The sequence below is a fragment of the Bison bison genome, unplaced genomic scaffold (assembly GCF_000754665.1).
Source record: "Bison bison bison isolate TAMUID 2011002044 unplaced genomic scaffold, Bison_UMD1.0 scf7180017864146, whole genome shotgun sequence".
NCBI classification, from domain to species: domain Eukaryota; kingdom Metazoa; phylum Chordata; class Mammalia; order Artiodactyla; family Bovidae; genus Bison; species Bison bison.
The window spans coordinates 6,564,492-6,591,730 of record NW_011494718.1 but is presented as its reverse complement, the minus strand read 5'-3'; the positions used below and the strand labels follow the sequence as shown (position 1 = coordinate 6,591,730).

Here is a 27,239-nt window from a genome sequence, read left to right as displayed (position 1 = left end):
AAGCTGAAACTCCAGTACTTTGGCCACCTCATGCGAAGAGTTGACTCATTGGAAAAGACTCTGATGCTGGGAGAGATTGGGAGCAGGAGGAGAAGGGGATGACGGAGGATGAGATGGCTGGATGGCATCACCGACTCCATGGACGTGAGTCTGAGTGAACTCCGGGAGTTGGTGATGGACAGGGAGGCCTGGCGTGCTGCGGTTCATGGGGTCGCAAAGACTCGGACACGACTGAGCGACTGAACTGAACAGAACTGAACTGAAGGCCAAAAGAGAATCCATGACAAGTAGATATACTTGATTAAAATGGATCAAGAATCTAAAAGAGAAAATTATCTTTATACCTAATATATATGGTCTTGTTTGCATAATACCTCTAGCTGGTTAAAAAAAAGGCAAAGCAACATTTAGAAACATTGAGAAACCAAGTTCCCTCTGAATATAAGAAATGAAATACAGAATTACTTTTTAAAAGCGAGAACAATAAATGTACAAACTAAAAAGCATAATAAACCTAACTCAAATTATTTAAAAGGAATCTTTTAAGATAGAAATGTAAATATTCAAGTTCTCTGGAAATAAGAAATATAGAATTCAAACTTTATACAGTATAATGTAAAAGATAACCTATCAGAGAAAAAAGTTTCATGGATATACTACTATCAGTTGGAATTTTAAAAAGTCAATTAGATTTATGGTCAAAATAAACACCAGACAATATTTAATCAACAAATTATGCAAAGTAATCCACACAAAAGATGGATATAGTGAATAAATATGTTAACTGAACAGACGTCATTCTATGTAAATTTGGACTTGAAAGACTGAAACTATTTTTAATTTTGAGAAAATTTTTTATTATTATGTAAAAACTAAACTATGTTAATGGAATACTACACAGTCATTAAAGTGAATGGGCAGAACTGAACACATGTGTGTTGGAATGTGATATGGAAACTAGCCTATAGTACATTGATTAAAACAATTCCAAATCAACAAAGAATATAGTGCATTATGTCATTTAACAAAAAAATTAAATGTAAAAATAAACTATAACAACACCCTTACGCATGTTACATGAGTACATGCTATGTGAGTACATACATAAATACATATGTATAAAATCTGGAAAGGTACATAAACCTACCAGTTTTTATCTCTGGTGGACGGTGGATGAAAAGATTGGCAGAATAAAAATGAATACCTTCTTCACGTTTATTCTAGTTGGTGTCTTAAACAAAGCAAGTATTACTTTTAAAATAAAGAGTAACAAAAAAATTTCCTTTAAAAAAAAATCTAAAACTAAAAAATCTAAGGAAAAATCGAAAATACAAAACATAGCTTAATGAAGTTTAATTTTTCCATTGAAATAGTAACCAGAAGTATTTCTTAACCATCTCAGAACAATTCCAGTTGATAAATTGGTCAAACACTGTGAAACCAACAGACCTTACTACAAAGTTAATTTTGTTATTTTGAGGTTATTTCCTAAATTATTTCTATCTGGTTTCAAGGAGCCATTAGTTTTAGCAATATTTTACCATCATTTACTGCTAACTAAATATTTAGAAAGGCATGCAGTATACATTTTGTAAGCAAACTATGTTCTACTTACATTTGGTATTTGGAGACATATACATATCATGATGGCATATAATATACATAAAGAGCAAAGAGAGAATAGCCAGCTAAATAAAGTAAACCTCTTTTAAAAACAAAAAGAATTTAGGGACAAGAAACCAGGGGAGAGGGAAAATTAGAAAAAGGAGTATTTTTACTTATTTATCTACTCAATAATATTATGGAAGTCACCACTTAAACTTTATGTTTAAGTTATACATAAAATAACTATAAATTGTGAAAATATGCCCGGGTTTCCCATCAGAGCCTTTAACTGAGCCCATACATTCCGGGCACATTACACTGAGACCCAGCGCAGCCTCACTACAATCTCTGCTTCTCGGAGCTGTCCATCCACCGCAGCATAATTCCAGCTGCCAATCTGAAAGAAACCAGCTAGTCAGAGCAGACACAACCAAGAGAAACAAATGTCACTCAATAATGTTCAGCAGTACTGTGTTCATGGATAATTTCAAACAGTATCTCTGTCTAGAACATTGATGTGCTCATTCAAAACACCTCCATCTCTAGCTACTGGAAACGAGTAGATAAAGCCGCCTGCCTAGAAAAATAAGTGGAATGTTACTTCAAAGAGGCTGCCAATACTAAGAGGCAAACAGTGAAAACACAGTCAAAGTTCTCAAAGGGAAAAAAAAAGAAATCAGGATAGTTGCATTCAGAAGGTTAAATTATTTCTTAAAACTAGACAAGTCTGTTTAAACTATGTCATGGAAACAGTCATTTGGTCATTCATTTGTTAAGAACCATTTCATCTATTTTCTCAGTCGTATTTGTGAGTATCCACCATGTACAAACACTGAAATGAGGTAGAATGAGGAATCTTTGATTTCAAGAAACTTAAGACTGAAAGACAACACACACACACACACACACACACACACACCTGGCAGAGACAGAGGGAAGGCAATATGTTTACTGTTACAACAGCGTTAAGTCATATGTAACGTTTAAAAATTTTGCACTTAAGTGTTTCCTGAATACTGTATTCACAGAACCTCAGTTCTTCCTTTGCACCAATAATATAAACTAAAAATAGTGATTCCAAGTAAACTTCCTCTTCTTTGTAGAAACAAAAGAAAATAACACTGCTATTCTGAAATTTGAAATCTGACTATGCTATTCTAACAGTCAGCAATCGGTTACACTTGCAAATAGTCTTACAGAGATTTTTCAAATCTAGGTAATTTGACTTAACCATTCTAGAAGCTTGAATTTAGTTTAATATTTTGAAAAAAAATTTTCAGTCACTTGATTTGAGAGTACTTTCACACTTTCAATTTAAAATAAAGATGGTGCCAAGAGAGCACAGGGTTATGACAGAAGTCATCAGCATAATAGAGCGGCTCAGGATTCCTTGGGCAACTGATAGAGAAAAAAATCATAAAAATATGAACACTCTGCTTCACGTCCTTGGGTGTATAAATTTAGCTACACCTACTTAATTCAAAAGTCTGCAAGAGGCATAATAACTGGCAAAATATGAAGATTAGCTTTATTGACAATTTTAATGTTTAAGGGAAACTCTGATTGTGATTTTAATATACAAGACAGTTTGGCATAATTTCAAGGTTTTATGTAGGTTTTCAATTAAAACTTGACTAATCCTTACTGTTTATTTGGCTTTTCACCGTACAGTTCCTGCCCTGCACTGTGTCAAATGTGCCATCTGTGTAACACACTTCTGGCCAGAGATGCATCAGGATTATTTTTGTTACACTCTGAATTGCGGCCGTGTGCAATCTTAACTTATTGTATTCAAAATTTCCACTTTATTCTCTTGCTACAGCCATTGTAACCCCGTTGTACTAATGTTCTACTCTTAAATCTCACCGCAGTCACAACAAAGATTCCTGCTCCCCCACCTGCTTCAAACAGGCTTACAGACCATTCCCCTAACTATTTAGCAAATGTTAACAATGCTATAAATACCAATTGTGTTTATGCTTTCTGAAAGATTCACTGCAGCGAGTGTTCTGCAGTAGTGTTAGAGCTGGAGTAAGCTGTTGACTCCCACCATGAAAATGATTGAATTCTAAGCCAAAAATGCTTTTCCTTGGATAAGATATCTGATTTGCTACTGCTGTCATGAGACTGGGGTCATCTAAACTTAAACACTGCTGCTGCTTCTTTTGGAAAACAGATCTTCTCAGAGTGATTATGTGTTACTACAACAGCATTTGGAAGAGGGAAAATCAACCACTGACACTAAACACAACTTAGGGGAAATTTTTCGGGTTTTACTTTCATATTATGAGACCCACTGTATGTAATTCCTTAAATCGAGCAGGATCACATCTCTCCTTTTCCTCTTCTCTACTCATCTTTATAAATAGAGCTGAGTTCCATTTTCAGAAGGAATGAATAACTTTAATTTCTGAACTCACATAAACATAAAATAACAGTGCATTTGCTTGAAGAGGAGAAAACGATGCTTCCAGAGCAAATGTAGTGAATATTTCAGTAAGGTGAGAGAAGGAAAAGCACAGACGGCAGATGCTGTTTCCATCAGCGGTGCCCGAAGCAGCACCTACAGGCAGCGTGCCTTCTGGTCTCTGAGCCCCCACCTCCGCCCCCTAGCCCCGGTGCACCCTGGAGTCTGCCCCTGCACTCCCTACACGCTGGGTGCTCGAACCCTACGCTGTGTCTGTACTTTTCCTGTTGTCAAAGTCTACCATCAAGTCCTACACACAGGGAGCTGAATGACTAGAAAAAGTTGTTTCAAAAAATAGGTCTGTAATTAAATAAATCATCTCTAATGGTGAAGTTTCAAACACGAGTAAAAGGCACTGAATTCGGCGGCAGAGGCTTTTTTCTGTATATATCAAAGAACATCATATAGAAACCACGATAGCTGACTTTAGCATGCGACTCTGGCATTGGTTAACACAGTCTAATCTTAGAGCTGGAGACTTTCTACTCTTTAACTTTATACTTTGTGGTATTTGAATTCTCAGGGTTCTGGCACATTTTTGGATAAATAAGTTGTAAAATCCCTTTATATACCATTTAATTATATACAAACCATACAAACACCACACATACACAATTTAGTAGTGAACCCAGAAATCAAGATTTTATGAGTCCTGAGTCAAAAGCCTTCCTGCTTTTAGAAAATGATGATAAGAACTACAATTAACAGTGATATACCAAAGATATTTTCTGAAAGAGTGGAAGTGATCTTTTGTGGTCCTCCTCAAATATGCTGGAAAAAATGAGGGAATTTGTTTCCAAAATGTATGAAAAACAATCCTAGTTCAGCGAGTTAAAAAACTGATTACAGGTACTGTAATTTCTGAGAGAGGTAAGTGAAGAAATTGTAACCTCCTTCATCTTTACTGAAGTTACACAAAGATCATTATATATAAAGTCACTATCCTACCAACATTAAAAATGGCCAGTCCCAGAAAGTAATCACAAAAGACCTCCAAAAAGTCAAAACCAAAGTCAATATTCTTATCCCCATGTTAACCTGCATTGCTTGCTTGAATTTTCAAGCAGATACTTTTTCCCCTCACAAGAGTGAAAGACCAGGAGTTTGGATTTTTCCTTTTGATTTTCCAGAGGAAAAATTTTCAGCATACAGAAAGTAGCAAATAAAAGAATTCCATGATCTCGCTAATCAAAGATTAAATAACTATTTTCAGTTGCTGCTGCTGCTGCTGCTAAGTCGCTTCAGTCATGTCCGACTCTGTGCGACCCCATAGACAGCAGCCCACCAGGCTCCTCTGTTCCTGGGATTCTCCAGGCAAGAACACTGGAGTGGGTTGCCATTTCCTTCTCCAATGCATGAAAGTGAAAAGTGAAAGTGAAGTCGGTCAGTTGTGTCCGACTCTTAGTGACCCCATGAACTGGAGTCTACCAGGCTCCTCCGTCCAAGGGATTTTCCAGGCAAGAGTACTGGAGTAGGGTGCCATTGCCTTCTCCGTATTTTCAGTTAGATGACCATATAAACATCTAAGATGACCATATAAACATCAGAAATTTCCTAATGTATAAATACACATCACAAAATGTGTATTTTCTATGTTTCAAAACATGATCTGTTTTTGTATGTAATATGGAAAGTATTTTTCCATAACAATAAATATAGAAATATACAGTTATAATTTTAATGATGTATATAGTAGCATTTCACTGTATGGATTTACCTATATTTATTTAATCAGTTTCTTTACTGTTAGATATTTATGTGGTTCTTGTGGGGGTTTTTTTTTGCTATTATGAGCAACTATGAAAGTGAAAGTCACTCAGTCATGTCCAGCTCTTTGTGACCGATACAGTCCATGGAATTTTCCAGGCCAAATACTGGAGTGTGTAGCCTTTCCCTTCTCCAGGGGATCTTCCCATCCCAGGGATCAATGCATTGCAGGTGCATTCTTAAACAGCTGAGCCACAAGGGAAGTCCTGAGCAACTATATCTGTTTTCTAAAAATTAGAAATTTTTGTTATTTTTCATCTTAGGTAGTCCAACAGGTAAAAAATGTGTTGGATTTTACTGAATGCAACTGAATTTCACTGATTACTAGCGAGGCTTCATTCATTTATGGCCTAGACTTCATCTTTTGTGAATTATCTATCCCTGAAATTTATCATTTGTTGTCTTTTTTTGGACGTACAAAAACTTCAGTTTTTATGTAGACAAATGTAACAATTTCTTTAATGACTTTGGTTTTGTTACTGACATACAAAAGGAGCCTTTTCCATTCCAAGATTATAAAACTACTTACTACAGTATTTTCTATGTCCTGTAGTTCAGTTTTTTATACTTATACTATAACCTTTATTCCAAATAAATATATGTAATTCATCTGTAATTTCTTTCACTTTAAGATGTGAAACAGGGATCTAAATTTATAACAATTAGCTAGCTGTCTTAACATAACAGGTACATAAGATAGCCTTTTCCCAGTGATTTAAAATACCACCTCTATCATATATTCTCATATCTATTTATGAAACTGGAGAAGGAAATGGCAACCCACTCCAGTACTCTTGCCTGGAAAATTCCATGGACAGGGGAGCCTGGTAGGCTACAGTCCATGGGGTCACAAAGAGTTGGACACGACTAAGCGACTTCACTTTCTTTCTATAGTTCCTTTTGGAGAAGGAAATGGCAACCCACTCTAGTGTTCTTGCCTGGAGAATCCCATGGACAGAGGGGCCTGGTGGGCTACAGTCTATGGAGTTGCAAAGGGTTGGAGAAGGAAATGGCAACCCACTCCAGTGTTCTTGCCTGGAGAATCCCAGGGACGGGGAAGCCTGGTGGGCTGCTGTCTATGGGGTCGCACAGAGTCGGACACGACTGAAGTGACTTGGCAGCAGCAGCAGAATGACTAACACACACACACACACATTTCTGAAAGCTCTATTCTGTTTCACTGAACGTTAAAACTACAGCACAGTGTTTTCGTTACTCTAGTTCATACTTTGAGGAAGTAATCAAAACCTATATATTTACTTTAAATTTAGTTTTATCCTGGTCTTTTGGTTTCTCAGGCTATCACGTTTAAGAAATAGCTAATTGTAGAGCAGGAAGGCAGGTGTCCAGCAGACAGACATATTGACACAGGAACAAGAAGTGAGAACTGATAGTTTTAAAGTAGAAACAGGAAAAATACAAAAAGAGAGCATACCAACTGAGAAAGCTAGTAGGATGGAATTCTTTATTATAGGGTCAAATATACCACAGGACAATCACTAACATTAATAAAAAATAATATTCACTAATCACATTCTTCAGTGGTCTTTACTTATTACTGTCTATAGGAAAGTGGCCTCTACGCCTAAAAACTGCAGAGCACCCATAGTTTCTCAGGCACACACAGAACAAAGACCGAGGTGGCTTAAGTCTCAAAAAGATTTCAAAGAATCTGTGTCACATGTATTGGTCTTCAGCTTTAAATTAAGCTACAATTAATAACAAAAAGACACCAGGCGTGGATGCATGAAGGCAAGCCTTTGTTGCAGAGATGACCTTCACGTTGAGCCCGAACGATAAGGGCAGGAACAGAAGGAAGGTCGGTGTCATAGCACATGCAAACGAGGGTGAGGACGGCAGGGCGTGAGATGAGGCAGGAAGGCGGGGGCCAGACCCTGCGGACCGAGCAGAGCTCTATTCTGCGTTTCACGTGAAATAGGAGAGCTTAAGTAGAGGAGGGACACAGTCTGATTTATACTTTCAAAATGTCACTTTGGCAGCTCAGTGGAAAGTGGACTGCAGGTAGTTAAGCGTAGGAAAGGGTGACCAGGCCAGTCAGGGGAGAGTCGATGGTGGTGGCTTGGACTAATGACATGACACAGACATAAATGGTTTCCAAATGTGTTTTGGAGACAACATCTACCTAACCACTCTTGGTCGTCAGCTGCTTATGCCCCGCCCACCCCCGACCTTTCCCCACACGCTGTGCTCTCTGCTTTGAGCTCCCCTGCCCCTCCTACCGCTGTGCCTGCCCCTCATTCCTTAAGGACTATGCTTGGGCGGGTTAGTACTGCCTCAGTCTGGGTTGGCTGTTTTTCCTTTGTGCTCTGACATGTAGTGGAAACGTCTCACTCAGAGCACATCACTGTCCATACAACTTCTAAATACTTATTTCTGACCTAATAAAACTCTAGCAATGAATTGTCTTACACTAAGGAGTTGCTTGGAGAAGGCAATGGCACCCCACTCCAGTATTCCTGCCTGGAAAATCCCATGGACAGAGGAGCCTGGTGAGCTTCAGTCCATGGGGTCGCTGAGAGTCGGACACGACTGAGCGACTTCACTTTCACTTTTCACTTTCATGCATTGGAGAAGGAAATGGCAACCCACTCCAGTGTTCTTGCCTGGTGAATCCCAGGGACAGGGGAGCCTGGTGGGCTGCCGTCTACGGGGTCGCACAGAGTCGGACACGACTGAAGAGACTTAGCAGCAGTAGCAGAGGCAAGGAGTTGCTAACTGAGCTCTCAACTTTTGGATATAGCAAATACCATCTATATGATAAATGATAGGAAAGTTCTGCATATAAGAAAGGATACAGAATTGTTCTAGAAATCATGCCCCTAAATACAATTATATTCTAAATATATTAAAGAAATAATTTAAGGAAATTGGTTTCCATTTTTTTGGAAAATAAAAATTATTTTGTAAACTTAATATTCAACTCATCATTTGGATTTTGGAAGGTTTTTTCCTTAAGAAAAATATTTATTCTTATTCATATCTGACTCTGAATTCATTTATCTTAAATTTTCCTTCTTTTTAAATTACTTCTTTCCCTGTTTTTTAGTTTTTTTGAAATGTTGGTACAAGGAAGAAAGGTGAATGAATTAAAACATAATCAAAAAAATTAATCATCAGAAAATAACAAATCTTTATTTATTTGTACTTTGTCTGTACAGACAAGAAATGTGTGTGTTAGTCATTCAGTCATGTTCGACTCTTTGCAACCCTATGGACTGTAGCCCGCCAGGCTCCTCTGTCCACGGGATTTCTCCAGGCAAGAATACCAGAGAGGGTTGCCATTTCCTCTGTCAGGGGATCTTCCCGACCCAGGGATCGGACCCACGTCTACTGCATCTGCTGCAGTGGCAGGATTCTTTACCATCTGAGCCACCAGGGAAGCCCCACAGACAAGAAACAGAGTATATTAAAAGTGGCGACGGTAGAGAAAAGGGTACCGAAAATAAAGAAATAAAGAGGTCAGTTAGAATAAAGTGCTCAAGAGAAGAACAAATCCTTTAGTTGGAGGTCACAGATATTTGGGGAGAAAAAAGCATACTTGCCTGAAAAAATAATTCTTTCTGGTGTGTGACATATGCAAATACAGAGAGAGCTGTATATTGATAACCCAGCTGTTTTCTAAAAATTAAAAACAACATAAAAGTTTAATGTGCTGCAGGCTGTTTCTCTGATTACTCTTCCTCCTCTTATGGTTATTATTTCTATCGTTTAGTGCTTTTTTTATAGAGAGATTATTTTTATGATCACTTACTACACCATATGTATTAACCATTCATTCTAGAATAAAACTTTCTCTTGAGGAATGGAGCCTTTCCCAAGTAATAGGTGCATACATGACTTGTTTGTAGACAGCTTGCCTCTGTGTATGACTGTGTGGACATCTAAGTGTTCCAGATGAAAACTAAGTAGACAGTAGTGAACAGAAATAAGGAAAACTAGAGGTACTGAACAAAACGTCTAGTCTGGTCTCCTTTAAATACTCGAGAGGCCAAATCCATCCTGATACCGTTACCATGATTTTGCAGGGATAATGTTTTAGTATAAGCCAAGTGTATGCACAAATTCCCTAATACTAGAGATGTTAAAGCCTCTTAGAAGAACGAGATTCTGAAAGAAAGATGAGACAGTCTGGAGATGGGGCGGAGAGCAAATCGGGAGACGGCGGTAGTGGAAGCTTTACAACTAGCAATACTTGACAAGACTTGGGAGGCTGTCCTGGCACGGAGCTGCAGGAACAAGGCTGGCTGGAGATGGAGCAGTGGGAGCTGCCTCCCTGGGCTTCCATGCAAGAATGTACATCATTCTCAAAGTGCAGGAGGAAAAGCTTTATGAAGAGAAAGGCAGTTTGTGAACAATCTTTCTGAAAGATTGTCCTGCTTCCACATCACTCTATTCTGTTACGCAGCTTTTTTTCTTCATAGCACTTATTACTAACTGAACTTAGTTTTTATTGTTTATTTTCTGTCCATTGAGCTCCATGAGGGAAGGGGTTTTGACTGACTTTCTTGCTCATCACTGTATTTTTAGGACTTTGAACAAAATTTGTTGAATAAATGAATAATTAATGAAAGAATAAACTCTTCCAATTTATCAGCCCTTTTCCTTACTTATCCAAACCAGCCTAGAGCCACCATTTCATCAATATCCCTTTAACAATTTCACTGACCACCCTTTCACTCTCAATTCTTTTTTATATATATTCTACCATATTCCTATGGCCAAACCCCCGTCTCTCTCTCTCCACATGTATAATTACACACACATACGGAGAAGGCAATGGCATCCCACTCTAGTACTCTTTGCCTGGAGCATCCCATGGACGAGGAGCCTGGAAGGCTGCAGTCCACGGGGTCTCGAAGAGTCAGACACGACTGAAGTGACTTACCTACATACCTTCTCTATTCAACTTTTTTCTACATCTATTCTCCTGCTATTGAGAACAGAGAAAAACAACATGGAAAGGAAATAACAGTTTATATATTACTGAGTATCAGTTAAGCACCTATCACTGTATAAGGTATCTCCACAAATGTTACCTCACTCTTGGTACAAACTCTCATGGAGGTGGCTGCCGTCCCACCTCACCCATGGACAGTTACTTAAACCAGTCCCCAGGTTGGCCTTCCACTCTACCCACTCAAGACTGTATTCTTTCCTGCTGCTGCTAAGTCGCTTCAGTCATGTCCGACTCTGTGCGACCCCATTGACGGCAGCCCGCCAGGCTCTCCCGTCCCTGGGATTCTCCAGGCAAGAACACTGGAGTGGGTTGCCATATCCTCCTCCAATGCATGAAAGTGAAAAGTGAAAGTGAAGTCGCTCAGTTGTGTCCGACTCTAGCGACACCATGGACTACAGCCTACCAGGCTCCTCCGCCCATGGGATTTTCCAGGGCTTATCTATCTGTGCTCTGGATTTTTTTTTTTTTTTTTCCTTTTTCTCATAGAGCTTAGTGGTCTATTACATACTCTCTTTCCTATGATACATGCTTCTCTTTGGAGCTTTCCAATTAACAGAGAAACATCATAAATTACCTATCCATTAAAAAAAAAAATCCTTCAGAGTGACTGGCAATGGATATGGGGTTTCTTTGTGGATAGTGACAAAATGTAAAATTAGATTGTAGCAAAGCCTGTACAATTCTGGGAATAAACTAAAACTAGTATATACTTCAAGTGGGTGAACTGTATCATGTATGAACTCTCTCTTAATAAAGCACTGAAAAGTTCTTCTGTTATTTCCTTTCCTCACTGTGTTTAGTTGTTCACGTCGCATTCACAGCACAGTCCTCTTTAATCCAAGCTTCTTTCTCTAATGATCCTTAGAATAAGCCAATGAGGAATTTTCAGTTTGTTCAGTCTTCTTTGAGACAGATTCTAAAGTATATGCAGTTATGTTACCAAACTCCAACCCACTTATAACACAGTGAAGATTACTTTTCTTTTTTAAAATTTTATTTATTTTTGGCTGTGCTGGGTCTTCACTGCTGCACGTGGGTGGGCTTTCTCTAGCTGCCGTGAGTGACAGGGGTCAGAGCGGGGGTCGTGAGGGGGTACTCTCTAGTTGCGGTGCATCCAGGGCTTCCCAGACGGTAAAGAGTCTGTCTGCAATGTGTTCGATCCCTGGGCCGGGAAGATCCCTTGGAGAAGCGGGTGGCAACACAGTCTAGCACTCTTGCCTGGAGAATCCCATGGACAGAACAGTCTGATGGGCTCTAGTCCACAGGGTCGCGGTCAGGACGACTGACGGCTGACACACACACTCCTGCTGTGGAGCGCGAGCCTAGGGCATGCGGGCTTGGGAGCTGCGGTGTGTGGGCTTAGTTGTTCCACGGCATGCAGAATCTTCCCAGAGCAGGGATCAAACCTGTCCTCTTCATTGGCAGGGGGATTCTTCACCACTGGACTGGCATGGAAATCTCCTAAAATTACTTTTCATGACATTAAAATTACTTTTTCTGGCACCTCTCTCTTTTGTCCCCTTCAGCTCATTTCCACAAACCTAATTGCCCACCATGGTCTCTTTTACCGATGTGCAGGAGTCTCATGCAGCTTCTTCTGTGCAGCTATCCTTCGCTCATAACTCTACCAAGTGTTCTTATTCACCCTTCAATCTCCAGCTCCAGCCTCTCATTTCCCAAACATGCTGGAATCTGCAGTCTAGGTTCAGTGCCTACTCTCCAGACCTGGGCACACATATAGTGTACTTATCTCTATACTGAATTTATCACAGTATTCGAAGTGCTTATTTATCCATGTTTCTCCACTAGACAACATGCTACAGCTGATAGGGGCAGGGACTCACCTTTTCACTCTTTACCCTTATTACATAATTTAAGTTTGGTAAAAAGTTGTTGAAAAAAAGTTAATGACCCTAGTCTTGTTTTTTGTTTTCTCCTTGTCTCACTTTACAATGAACTCTGTATGAATCCTCTAGGAAACAGTCCTTAATAACTTCTCTAGTCCAGGTTCGACGCACGATACTGGATGCTTGGGGCTAGTGCACTGGGACGACCCAGAGGGATGGTATGGGGAGGGAGGAGGGAGGAGGGCTCAGGATGGGGAACACATGTATACCTGTGGTGGATTCATTTTGATATTTGGCAAAACTAATACAATTATGTAAAGTTTAAAAATTAAATAAAATTAAAAAAAATAATAACTTCTCTAGCGTTAACATTTATGATTTTTTTTTTAAGATGCAACTGTTAATTCTTATTCTTTTTTAGAGCTGGGTTTTCTAACTCAACATTTTAACAGTGAACAATATAAGGGAAGGAACTAACACTTGTTGAGTACCACGCCAGGCCTTTTTATCTGTTACACGTCATTTAAATCTGCATGAAATGGGCATCATCCTACCAATTCCATAGACTCTCAGGAAGAGCTAAGGCATACAATTATGGGCACTGGGGTCAGGAATCAAATCCACATTTATTTGTTGATTCTACTGTATCACAGTGTCGTGTCACAAAACTCAGCACCATAATGTGGAGTGGATATAATAAAAGATCACATTCGTTTCAATAACATTCAGGAAGCAAATATATATACTTATATGAATAATGCTAAGTAATGAATTGATGTAGTGTGTTAAGAACCCTGAGTACCCACCATACTTAGAATATGTCAGGTCATGATTTTTGAGTGAATGCTGAATCTAATATATAATATATATGTATATAAATAAAACAGGGTGCAATGAGTTGGAAAGCTCTTCAGCTAAAGGTTAATTCGCTGATAATTAACTACTTGGAGTTGTGGGGGAAAAAAGAAGTCAAAGAAACTTAAAGCACAAGTTTTCAACAGAGCTTCCCTGGTGGTCCAGTGGTTAAGAATCCACTTGCTAATACAAGGGACACGGGTTCGATGAAGATTCCATGTGCCACGGGGCAACTGACCTTGTGTGCCCCCAGCTACTGAGCTCTAGGGCCTACTATTGCAATAAAAGAAGCCACTCAGTGAGAAGCCCAAGTGTGGCAACTACAGAGCAGCCCCTCACTCACAACCAGAGAAAAGCCTGCACAACAAGACAGGCCAGCACAGTCAAAACTAAATAAACAAACATTTAAAACTTTCTTTAAGTTTTAAATAGTCTTTAGCAAATGCTGATCATGAAAAATACTGAAAGCTTACTTGATATGGCAGTTTCTCAGAAAGTCAAACATAGAATTACCATATAATCCAGCAATTCTACTTCAGAATATACCCAGAGACTTGAAAGCAGGGACTTGAACAAGTATTAATATACGCATGTTCATAATAGCTAAAAGGGGGAAGCAACCCAAAATATCCACTAACAGACAGACATACAAAATGTGGTACATACATATGGTGAAGTATTAAAAAGGAAGGAAATCTGACCTATGCTACCACACGGACGGAATTTAATAAAATAAGCCAGTTACAAAAGGACAAATATTGTATAATTTCACTTATCTGAGATACCTAGAATAATCAAATTCCCCAGAGGCAACAGAACAGTGGTTGTCACAGCCCAAGGGCAGGGAGAGACAAGGAATTACTGAATAAGGTATACAGAGCTTCAGTTTGGGAAAGATGAAAATTCTGGAGATAGGTGGTAGTGATGGTTGCATAACAATATGGATATACTCAATGCCACTGAATTATAACTCAAACCACAGTAGAAACCAATATTTGAAGTCAGGACATGTTAAAGTGGAATAAAACATATAATCTGGTGAACACATATATGTCCATACACATCGCAAGTCTCAAATGGTGCACAGTCACTAGTCACTGTGAGCTCGTTTGTGTCCGACTCTCTGCGACCCCGTGGACTGTAGCCCGCCAGGCTCCTCTGTCTGTGGGATTTTCCGGGCAAGAATACTGGAGTGGGTTGCCATTTCTTTCTCCAGAGGATCTTCCCAACTCAGGGATCGAACCCACATCTCCTGTATTGGCAGGCAGATTCTTTACCACTAGTACCACCTAGGAAGCCCAATTTCAAATATTCTACCAAGTTAATTTAACAAACATTTATTGTCCCATTTATTGTCCCAAGCAAAATCCCATTGCTTAGAATCTGGATTTTGAAAATTTGGTAAGCAAAGATACACCACAATCTTCTAGATGTCTCCTGTTCAATATCATATCCACTAACCATATGTGGCTATTTAAATTCACTACAATGAAACATTCAGTTCCTCAGTCACACTAGCCACATTTCAAACACACAATGGTCACATGTGACTAGTGGCTATTGTATTGGGCAGCGTAGATACAATGAACATTTCCATTACCCCAGGAAGTTCTGGACTTCCCTGGTGGCTCAGATGGTAAAGCGTCTGTCTACAACGAGGGAGACCTGGGTTCGATCCCTGGGTCGGGAAGATTCCCTGGAGAAGGAAATGGCAACCCACTCCAATACTCTTGCTTAGAAAATCCCATGGATGGAGGAGCTTGGTGCAGGCTACTGTCCATGGGGTCGCAAAGAGTCAGGTACAACTGAGCGACTTCACTTCAGGAAGCTCTACTGGAAGTTCTATTGCTTTTTTAGATTATACTGCCAACAGTATATGATAAACTCCTTTGGTAAATAACTGAGGTGTGAGAAGCAGGGTGGGTCAATCGAGAATAAACACAAAGAGCCAATGACACTGATCTATAGAGAAAACACCTAGCTGGTGGAATGACTCACTTTTTAACAGCATCACAGAGCTACAGAGAGCCATCCTTTCTGATCATAGCTTGCACAAACTTGAATGATGGGAAAGGTTCAGCTATATTGACTTGGACACACAAGTCTTAAAAAAAGGAATAGGACCCTCACATTGGGAGAAATAGTATTAAGTACATTTTCATTGCAACTCTACAGAATATAATGGAATTTCAAAATTAAAACTACTCAGATTTTATAGCACCATAAAATAATATATGCTCATATGTTAAGTAAACAGGACATGACAAAGCCAAATATATACTGATTCCAGTCACAGAAGTAGATATGGATAATAACTACAAAGGAATACAAAAACACAGAAGCAGGTATTAAATAATTATGGACATTTATAGTACCACTATTCAAATTTGGTTAAAACAATAAAAAAGAAGGTAAATGGGCCTATTCAATTCTATTCTAATAATGAATTATTTACTGTTTTGTAAACAATTGCATGTTTGCTCCAACCTCAGTTTCCTACACGGAACTCTGTGTATATTTTGTGTTATGCAGTCAGTTGTTGCTCCAATAAAACAAAATGCCCCCTAGAAGGAACATTTTCAAAGAACTGAAAAATTGTGTCTTTTAGAGCCCATCTGATCCCATTCAAAAATAAACTAAAAACCAGCAATTCCAACCTATGTGATTTAAGGTAAGTGCGTCAAACGAGCAGTGCTTTTGTTTGCGTGCCAATCTTCTTTATCTAGCATGTAAACCAGGTGATGACGCACGCTGGCAAATATATTTAAATATGTACTTTCATTCACTGTCAACATAAGGTCATAAATAGAATTATAAAGAAATACATAAAGTGCCAGTGAAAAACAACAAACCTTACTTACTACAAATGATGTTCCTTTTACAGTGATATACAACTTTCCCTATGAATCAAAACTCCCTGGTTTCAATAATGTTCTCTGCTAAAACTGTACAGACATATAAGGTTTTATCTGTTCAATTTCACTAACATACATACATCTTTATATTTGAGGTATGTTAACCAGAAGAAGAATAATTAAATTAAAATAGTTTAAAAAATTTAAGGCCATACACAGGCTTTTTGGTGAATACTGTATTTGTCAAAACTGTGTTTTGAGTTTTACTTAAGAAAATCAATGAGAAGGATAAAACAGTTCTCAATAATGTCCAGCACCAAGTATGATGATGTACGAAAGCTGCAGACTTTATTCTTAACTTCTATTTGGTTATATGTGTTCAGTTCAGTTCGGTTCATTTCAGTCGCTCAGTCGTGTCCAACTCTTTGTGACCCCATGAATCACAACATGCCAGGCCTCCCTGTCCATCACCAACTCCTGGAGTTCACTCAGACTCACGTCCCTTGAGGCAGTGTACTTGTACATAAATATGTGTTTATCATATTATATGCTTATAATCTTATTTCTTTAACAAATTATTTTCCTAGTTCGTTAAACTAGTGAATAGCCTTAAAGGTTATAAAAATAATAAATATGATTATTGTCCCCTTAAAGGGGTCAAATTGAAAAAGTTCTCATTTTAACATCAAGTCCCAGGTAGGTCACTAACTTAAAGGCTATCCTGCTTACATTACTTTACCCGGCTGGTTTCAGTTTGCTGCTGCGGCTGCTGCTGCTGCTAAGTCACTCCAGTCATGTCCGACTCTGTGCGACCCCATAGATGGCAGCCCACCAGGCTCCCCCATCCCTGGGATTCTCCAGGCAAGAACACTGGAGTGGGCTGCCATTTCAGTTTCATCATCAGTAAAATGAAAGCGTGGGGAAGATGGCATTTAACAGCTTCTGGTCTAGAGATACATGTTAGACTCAGTCAGGTAACCTACCTCTCTCAATACAGGATCAGTTATTGAATTCAGATTAACAGCTCCTTCATAGGTCAGGTAATAGAATACATTGAGGGCTCGAACAGCCTCTGGTCCTTGCTGTTTATAGCCAAAAATGAGGTCAATCCACTGGTGAAGCTGGCAGGAAACAAATTCACTCTCCAGGGCCTGAAAAAATAATGTAGTTTTTATTATTATGCTGAATTCTACTTTTAAAAGATAGAGAAATTTAGAATAAGCATTGAAGTTTAACTCTAAACTGTGAACTAAGGTATTCTGAAGTCCTTATTTTCCACTAGACTTTGTTCTCCTTTTTCTATAATGAGAGACTCTGCAGCACTTGTCACACTAGATTACAACAGATTGTTTATATTTCAGTATTCATCTACGTGTACTGTGAGCACTGTGAAGACCAGGACTGGGTCTATCTTGGTCACATTCGTAACTCAGGACCTGGCAGGTACTCAATTTATGTTTCAAAGAAACGAGGTCATACAATGTAAAGGCTGGTTTGAAACAGCAAATGTGAAAATATTAAACACTGACTATTCACTTGAAATATTTATAGTTTTTCTAGAATTAAAACATTTTGCTGCCCACTGCAACAACCGTAACCAAATCATTTGGCTACTTCAACTGAGTTTTTATACCAATAGATTAGATCTTGGGAGTGATCCTTGTAATTACTGAATTATTATTCTATGTAATAATATCAAATTGGACTGAATATTTGATGCTATAAACATAACAGTGTCCAATAAATAATGAATGAACATGAACATAATCAAGTTTTCAGTAGAAATGCTGGGCTCAAGATCACTTCCAATTCATCACCACATTCCCAGAGTTACAAGCACTATACCTAAAACACCATTGGTGCCAATAAATGTTTGCTGAACTTAATAAAGTTTAGAAAGCTAAAGAGCTTTCATAAGCAGAGACTTGGTTTTTTTTTAAAGAAAAGTATTCATTTGTATGTCGTTAAAAACTATTCCAACATAAAACCATGATGGGCTAGTCTATCAATAAGTAATGTTGTTTGAATAACAGAGCTCTCAAACTCTGAAGTTTAATTTGAAGTGTACCAAGTTACATCAGGTAATGTATCACACTGAAATTCTAATTTTCAGAGTCATAAGTGCATGACTGGGATGCATTTTTGGTGTGGCTTAATGCTATGTTATCAATATTATGAAAAGAAAACTGCTGGTTTTAAAACAAAATTGACTAACTTTTGGTCTAGCAAGCAACCAGTAAGATATATAAATAACCTTGTGACAAAAGATGTTCCAGAAGTTCACAGGTGTACACTTGTGTAGATATGTGCTTTATTAAAATGAGGGCCTATGAATAAGAAAACTGTTTATGGTTAAATTCAAATAATATATTTCCTTTAACTAATAACATTTAACACGGCTTCACAATATATCATATATTATAAAGTGTAAAAATAAAACTCTAGACAATTCTCATATTTCAAAGTATACCTGGACTGAAATAAGCCTTTAAAATATTTAGCTAGTTTCAATGGAAAAGTTACTGTTGAAAGCATCTCTTATAAAACTCACTATACTTATAAATTTAGTAAACAGCTAAGAGAGCACAAAACTTCCTCCTGTTTTAGACTGTAATAACTTTCAGTAAATTCCTATTTTAAGCTCATAGATTTAAATTAATCTGAAAATCCAGGAACTACTGATGCAAGCACACAAAAAATGATACTTCTGTTTCATTAATTTAGGCCTTGGGTAGTGATGGGAGTGTGGGGTGGGGGTGGAGTACATGTTTAAAGTGACACATAAAAACAGCAATTGTCTTAATTTGTGTGCAGTGCTCTCTACACAAAAGCCCTAAATATGTTCAAATTAGAGCAAGCTGCTTGATTGTCACTGCAGTCTCATGTCACATTAATGCATGACAAACATTAAACCATACACTTAAATGGCAATTTATATCATTTAAATGTTTACTGCCAGACTAGCTCATCACTCATTTAAATGTGACTTTCTGACAGCTAATTTCAGTTAATTTTCTCCAATTCACTTAATTAGAACTTTCAATCAGAGAAGGACCTGTACATATCTTTGAGCTTACATCCTTTTTAGTTGTTGTTCAAAATCTGAGTTAATAAGCTGCTGAAAAGCTCTACGATAATAGATGAGCAAGCAATATCTCTGAGTCTACAAAAATGTGTGAATCTATGAAGCAAACTCGCAGTAGGTACTGTAAGGAAGAACCTACACTTATTTATGTAAATAATACTCTGGCCAGTAGTTTAAATAAAAAACGTTTAGTTCATATATACACACTATTGAAACGATAAAAAGAAACCCTGCATCTAAGCTAATTAAAAATTAATGATTTTAAAATTGTTTAATAAGATAAAACAGTCAGGAGTCTCCTGAGTGTCGGTGGTGTTGTGATTTCAGACTATAAAATTCCAGAAGGCCCAGCAAATGATGCAGTACAAATTTTCTCAATATTAAAGCTCTAAAAACTAGGGCAATTTTATTTTATGTGTTATCAAACAGAATTGTGAGCCTTTCTAACGTTGATTACTTTTTTACACACATTCAAAATGGTGAAGTTGGTTAGATTTAGATGCTCAAACCTTTACATCTGACACCACATCAAAATGTTCAGCAAAAGTGCTGAAATGACAGGCAGTATGTTCACATCATGTCACAAACGTGCGTGCAGAAATGGCCACAGTGTCACGATTCGGGCCTCCCCTCACCCTGTTACACTGGCCAATCCGTAATTCATCACATTATTGGCAAAATCTCTTCCAGAGGTTGATACACACGTTACTTTTATGAATAAATTTTAAACACATTTTAAAAAGCTAAAGCAGTCTTCAGCTCTTTGTCACAACAGAGCTTTTACAGGAACACACAAGGACAACTACCATGGATATATGGGAATTCCCAAAAGTTTAAAAATCACTTTAGTACAAAGTCAGTTCAGGACTTTAACATTCTTTTGATACCAGTGAGTGACAACTGCCTAACCAATAGTATATGATAATAAACAAGTGCAGCTACTGCAGACCTGACAGAAGAGGTAAGGACATGCAGGAGGAAGGTATTAAGGGTAAAAAAATGCAAATAATTCAAAATGGAAAACCCTGGGAATACATTTTATAACTTCTGTTTTTGAGATTCAAAACCATTAAATTAAAAATTATTTAATTTCCCTTTCATAAGATTTTTAAGATACTCTTTAAATACTTGTTTATATATACATTTTGCATCACAAAAAATATAAAAATATGCCAGTGGAATGCTAAGCATCTGAGATTTTTCAAAGCCTTTAAAGACAGACAGTCCTCATTAAGACTGGAGTTAAATACGGTTTGCAGCTAGGGGATAGTAACATTCTTCCCATGCTGCTCTCAAACCTAACCAATCAATTGTTAGCACTCCCCTAGCAGGCTAGACATCATTTACATCCAACGTGTGCTCTGAGTAAAATTTGTGAAAAAGAAAATCCACTGAAATGTCCAACACAATACAATAATATTCAACTCATCTGAGTTATTATAACATAAATCAGTAACTAATGTTCAATTGTTAAGGTTCAAATAAGACCTATGAAAAGACTACTGCATGAAGCCTCACATGAATTGTCAGTCCAATCCAGGGGGACTCATATTAGTCCTGACAAACTGTCTTGGGGCTGATATCTGTTTTTTTAATGAGATCTATTAAGCAGAGTCTAAAACACTTGAGATATGCTAAAAAGTACAGTATACAGATGTCAAATACAAACACTTATTAGTAACTTTCATTTGTTTGGTCCACATGCAGAACATCAACAAATTAAAGGCTTAATATTATAAAGAAAATAGTAAATTATTCATAAATAACTCATTTGTGTAGCCCTGTGTCAGAAATAATTATAACATATATGAATATGTGTCTAACAATAAATCTCACTGAAAGATCACAATCTACGTTTTCCTGAAACTAACCCATTAAGGAAATGAATTATTTATTGCTAAAAAATGTTACACAAAATTATTCTTATCTCTTATAGTGGAGTCAAAAAATACAGTAACTTAGGCAGAAATCATTTGCTTTTTCAAAGAAATTCTAAGCTGTTTGAGAATAAAAATTCTAAAATATAAAGCAATCATATGTTTATTAGTCTAATCATGCTTTAGAAATATTCTAGCAATTGCCTTTTATTTTCAAAAAATCAAATTTTTTCTAATGCAAAATTTAGGTAAAATCAAGAAGACCAATTTCAATGAACAAAAGAAATTATCAGATAATTGTTTACCTCATGATCAGGAAACCTTAATTGTGTATTATTTGTGTTTCTCATACTTGTAATTCCCAGATTGTTAATATTTACTTACACTTTTGCTAAATCTTCTCATATCATGCAATTTTAGAAAAGCAGCTAAACAAAAGCTACTGGTATCTATAGCATAAATAATTTTTATAAAAATCAAATAATCAGGTCAAATTTTATTTAAGTATAGAAATAATTATATAACCAGAAGGAAATAGGTTTCTGCAGCCCAGGTACACATCTCTGTATGCCTACCTCACTATTTCTAATCCCAGGCTTTGAGAAGGCCTGATTCTGTTCCAATATACAAAATGCCATAGCTGTAAGTTTCAAATAAAATAAAAATCACTAACTAACTCTCTTGACTTGATATGAATTTAATTATAAGGTGCATTTAATCATATTTTAATAGTTTAAAGCATAAGAATTAGTTTTGTGACTTTTTGTACATGTAATTAAGAGTCTTAATTCATTTGAGTGTAGATAGGACTAAGTTTCAAAGGAGTTAATGTTTGGATTGGCAAAAATGTTAATATACAACATTATGAGCTTAGAATTTTAAAGTATTTTTCATTCTAAATACATGTAATAAGGCCTTCTTATGACACACACACGCACGCACACATGCACACACACACAAACAGATTTAAAATGAACCGGTCTGTTATGTTTGCATGTGCTGGATTTCAAACACTGGTGGTAATGTTTCCTTAACATTGATATATGACCTTTGTAATTTACATTGAAGAAAGCCGTTTTTTTCAGCCTAATTAGAACTGTTTCAAATTTTCCTGCTAAATATATGATATAAAGTCCTTTCAACTTTTTTATTCTAGAGTTTCTTTCCATGTCAACTTTGTTCCAATCAAAATATGCTTTGAATTAAATGATTTTGATTGAATATGTGGATCACATTTCACTTCTAAGATTTAAAGTCCAAAAAGGAAAAGTTTAGCCTGTTCAAACAAAGCAAGAGCAGCCACTTTGCGGAAAGCTATTCACATTTAAGAAGACTGACAAATTGTTTGTGTGCACCATTAGGTCTAGTTTCTGCAATAGTTGCCAGATTTCCTGTCCCTCTAATAAGATACATTAACTCCTTAAATGCTGGCTCTGAATTCATGAAAAAGCCAAGTAACTCCAGCAAATTTTTAATCTACCTATAATTTCCTTTTCTGAAATAAACTGAAAAAATAGAAAAGAAAAATTGCTGTTACGTCAAATTTTGTGAGAAAGAAAGGTCAAGAGAAAAATCAACATTTTTTTTTTCATACTGGACAGATACAAATTCAGAATGTGAATATGCTTTCCAAATGGGATTTTTCAAGATGTGACAAATTCACATTAATCCTTTTTTTAAAAAAAAAAAATTCATTTAATTAACCTATTTAAGGATTACTTGTTCAGGTGAAACACAGCAGTGAAAATACTAAAGTATTTGATGAACTATAATCTAACATGAGCTTAACATTCTCCCATATTAATTACAAATATATTACAAAATGGTTTAGAATTCAGATATTTACCTTAATGTAAATATATAACAAAAAGGTAAAACAGATTTTATATTAGCTACAGAGAAAAGTTTAACTTTGGGGCTTAAACAATACGCGTGAAGCTCTGACATGAAGAACAACCATTTATGAATGCCAAGGGGGGAAATAAAAGATCATTAAAGATCTAGAAAAAACTGTAGGATGCTAAGAATAAAAACTATATCTGACAGTTAAAAGAATGAAATTTAGTCAACAACATACTGAAGTGCAGACTGAGAGGCAGATAGAGAAATCACTAAAGGAGTTCTGTGCTTCTAAACTGCCCTTGAACTGCTGGGCAAAGAGAGATTGTGCAGCCAAATAGCACACTGCTCACTGCTACATTTATACCATTACTAAAGAAAAGTGAGTTAGTATCATATCCTGATATAACCATCAAGCACTTGTGCATCTTTTGGCAGGAGAATCATTCTGTCTACGATTGTTATTGTGTAGTTTTAAATGGAGTAGTCAACCAGCTGTTATATATTTTATACACTGAAGGCCATGTTTCCTTTGAAATTCATAGTTTTAATCTCAACTGAAGTCTGTATTGCTGTGCGCCAAGATCAAAAGGATTAGGCAAACTTGTACAATTACCCTTCTTTGCAGAGAGATGATTTTTTTCTAATGTTTAAAATAGTCCTATACGCTGACATTTTATCCAACTATTTTCTTTAGAGCTACAGAACATTAAAACATTTAATTAACATTTCAACCTTAGGTCACTCTTAATCTAAAATCTAGGAATTCACAATGTACAGATATGTTAAACTAGCTATAGTGCAATACACTTAGGGAGATGGAGCTTTTTAAAAAAATCTAATAAGGAATGCTAGAGAACAATTAAAATTAGAATATACCCATCTAATTTATCATTTGCTTACACTTTGCATGCCCTGGTTCAGAACGCAGTTCACAATACTTATAGTAATGAATAGGTATCAATATAAAATAAATTTAACATAAGTATGGCGATGCGAAACTAAGGGTAAGAAGTACGTAAAAACTGTGCCATTAAGTTCTGTAGACTTGTGAGAGGTATGCCATGCATTTGACGTTAAGCTTTCTAACAGCCAACATAAAGAAAGAAACAAGAACACTTAGAAGAGTCAAAAGTGACTATAATGTAAAAACAAACCAGATGGCCTAGAAAAACACATTATTTCTATTCCTGAGATAAGAAATTCCTCCCGTGGCAATATGATGGAATCCAGGTATGTGACTCTCAGAGGGACTGACTTAATCCTGGGGTAGATCTGAAGTACGGACAAATGGAGAAACTCCGTATTCTTCAGGCAATCCTGCATAAATAGTATTTCTCTTAGGTAAGGCACTGGATGGTAAATTCTAGATTACATTCCGTGACAAGTACCTGGAATGCAGCCATTTTACTTTGTCAGTAAATGCAGAGCTACATACTTCAACAACAGCTGAACTGAGTCATAGGACTAATAATCTCTTCAAAATGTGAGCAAACAAATGCCTGTGTGAAAGACACAACAAGTCTCTATGGGAGGTAAGCCCACCTTCACTTGGAAGGGGTAGCTGTCTTCCTTAAGACTAGTGCAAGAGTTTCCTCTGAAAGAAATTCTGCACAAACTTTCCCACATGGATAAATAGCAACAGAAGCTTCTAAATACCAATCATGATATTCAAATACATATTGATGCTAAAATGTTTTAAACCACTGTACTCAATGCCCAACCCTTTACAAAGATTTAGTAAAGGATCCCTTGAAAATTAATTTGAGGTATTCTAAATGGCTATAATGTTCTCTAAGATAAACTAGTTATAAAAATACATACTTAAGAAAATACTAATCCAAAATTCTTTGTTATCTGCCTAAGTATAGGAAATAAAAGAATAGATTTCCTCTTTAACAATCATAGAAAAATGTATTAATTTGCTGTTGGAAAGCTGGAGGTTTTAATTTTATAGTTGTTTATTAAAAGGAAAACAAAACCAAAAAAATTTAATCCCTCCCCATTTGCTTATCCGCATAGATCTGATAAATACTAGCAGTCTCTTGCCTTTGAAGATGGCCAGACCAGAATCCCTACTTATTGCCAGATGTAGTTTAATCCCACAGGGACTTCAGATAAAAACAAGGAGCTGTCTTCATGGCACCAACGATTCCCTGGACTGACTGCCATAAACTTATATTGGCAAATCAAAATTCTTGGCAAAATAGAACACTTATTATATCACCACTTCCAAGAATATCCAATAAAGAAAAACTTGAACTAGAGAATATGGATGCAAATGTTGAATATTTCTTTTAAGCACTGACAAGTTCAGCCAGAGAATTACATCTGTACTTACTTTGTGTGTTCAATTGTATACATGTACATTACGTAGGGTAAAAGTCTCTTTTCATTCTGCAACTTTTGATTACTATCAGCAGCTCTGTCATCCATTCAATCAACAAACCTTTATAAGATTTACTTATACAGGTTTTACTATCAGTTCTGTTCTATGCTAGGTTCTAGGGAAAATGAGATGAAATATCCCTTTGGAGACTAAGGAGGTAAAAAGTCATCTCTAAGATGACTATAGGGCTCCCCTGATGGCTCAAATGGTAAAAAATATGCCTGCAATGCAGGAAACCCATGTTCAGTCCCTGGGTTGGGAAGATCCCCTGGAGAAGGAAATGGCAACCCAGTGCAGTACTCTTGCCTGGAGAATTCCATGGGCAAAGGAGCCTGACAGGCTACAGCTCATGGGGTCGCAGAGTCGGACATGACTGAGCAACTGACTATCACTGTTTTCAAGATGACTGTAATAGCTTATGTGAGAGATACTGAGAACCCAGATCAAGAAGGTAGCAGCAGGAGTGAAGAAGAGGGACAGATTTCACAAAGATTTAAGATGTAAGTTCAAAGCTAGTGGAAGTGATGGAATTCCAGTTGAGCTATTTCAAATCCTAAAAGATGATGCTGTGAAAGTGCTGCACTCAGTATGTCAGCAAATTTAGAAAACTCAGCAGTGGCTACAGGACTGGAAAGGGTCAGTTTTCATTCCAATCCCAAAGAAAGGCAATGCCAAAGAATGCCAAAGAATGCTCAAACTACTGCACAATTGCACTCATTTCACACGCCAGTAAAGTAATGCTTAAAATTCTACAAGCCAGGCTTCAGCAATACGTGAACCGTGAACTTCCAGATGTTCAAGCTCGTTTTAGAAAAGGCAGAGGAACCAGAGATCAAATTGCCAACATTCACTGGATCATCGAAAAAGCAAGAGAGTTCCAGAAAAGCATCTATTTCTGCTTTATTGACTGTGCCAAAGCCTTTGACTGTGTGGATCACAATCAACTGTGGAAAACTCTGAAAGAGATGAGAATACCAGACCACCTGACCTGCCTCTTGAGAAACCTGTATGCAGGTCAGGAAGCAACAGTTAGAACTGGACATGGAACAACCGACTGGTTCCAAACAGGAAAAGGAGTACGTCAAGGATGTATACTGTCACCCTGCTTATTTAACTTATATGCAGAGTACATCATGAGAAACGGTGGGCTGGAAGAACACAAGCTGAAATCAAGATTGCCAGGAGAAATATCAATCACCTCAAATATGCAGATGACACCACCCTTATGGCAGAAAGTGAAGAGGAACTAAAAAGCCTCTTGATGAAAGTGAAAGAGGAGAGTGAACAAGTGGGCTTAAAGCTCAACATTCAGAAAAAGAAGATCACGGCATCTGGTCCCATCACTTCATGGCAAATAGATAGGGAAACAGTGGAAACAGTGGCTGACTTAATTTTTCTGGGCTCCAAAATCCCTGCAGATGATGATTGCAGCCATGAAATTAAAAGATGCTTACTCCTTGGAAGCAAAGTCATGACCAACCTAGACAGCATATTAAAAAGCAGAGACATTACTTTGTCATAAAAGGTCTGTCTAGTCAAGGCTATGGTTTTTCCAGTGGTCATGTATGGATGTGAGAGTTGGACTATAAAGAAAGCTGAGCGCCAAAGAATTGATGCTTTTGAACTGTGGTGTTGGAGAAGACTCTTAAGAGTCCCTTGGACTGCAAGGAGATCC

At 37.2% G+C, this 27,239-nt stretch overlaps 1 protein-coding gene across 5 annotated transcripts in view; it reads right to left on the bottom strand.

Annotated features, from left to right (window-relative positions):
• The window catches only part of LRBA (LPS-responsive vesicle trafficking, beach and anchor containing), a 758,995-nt gene that overhangs the window by 67,513 nt on the left and 664,243 nt on the right, over window positions 1–27,239 (bottom strand). For all 5 annotated transcript variants that reach the window (XM_010840761.1, XM_010840760.1, XM_010840763.1 and 2 more), the window contains exon 48: window positions 17,358–17,525. In XM_010840761.1, coding sequence (XP_010839063.1) covers window positions 17,358–17,525 — 168 coding nt within the window. The remainder of the gene's footprint in view (window positions 1–17,357; window positions 17,526–27,239) is intronic.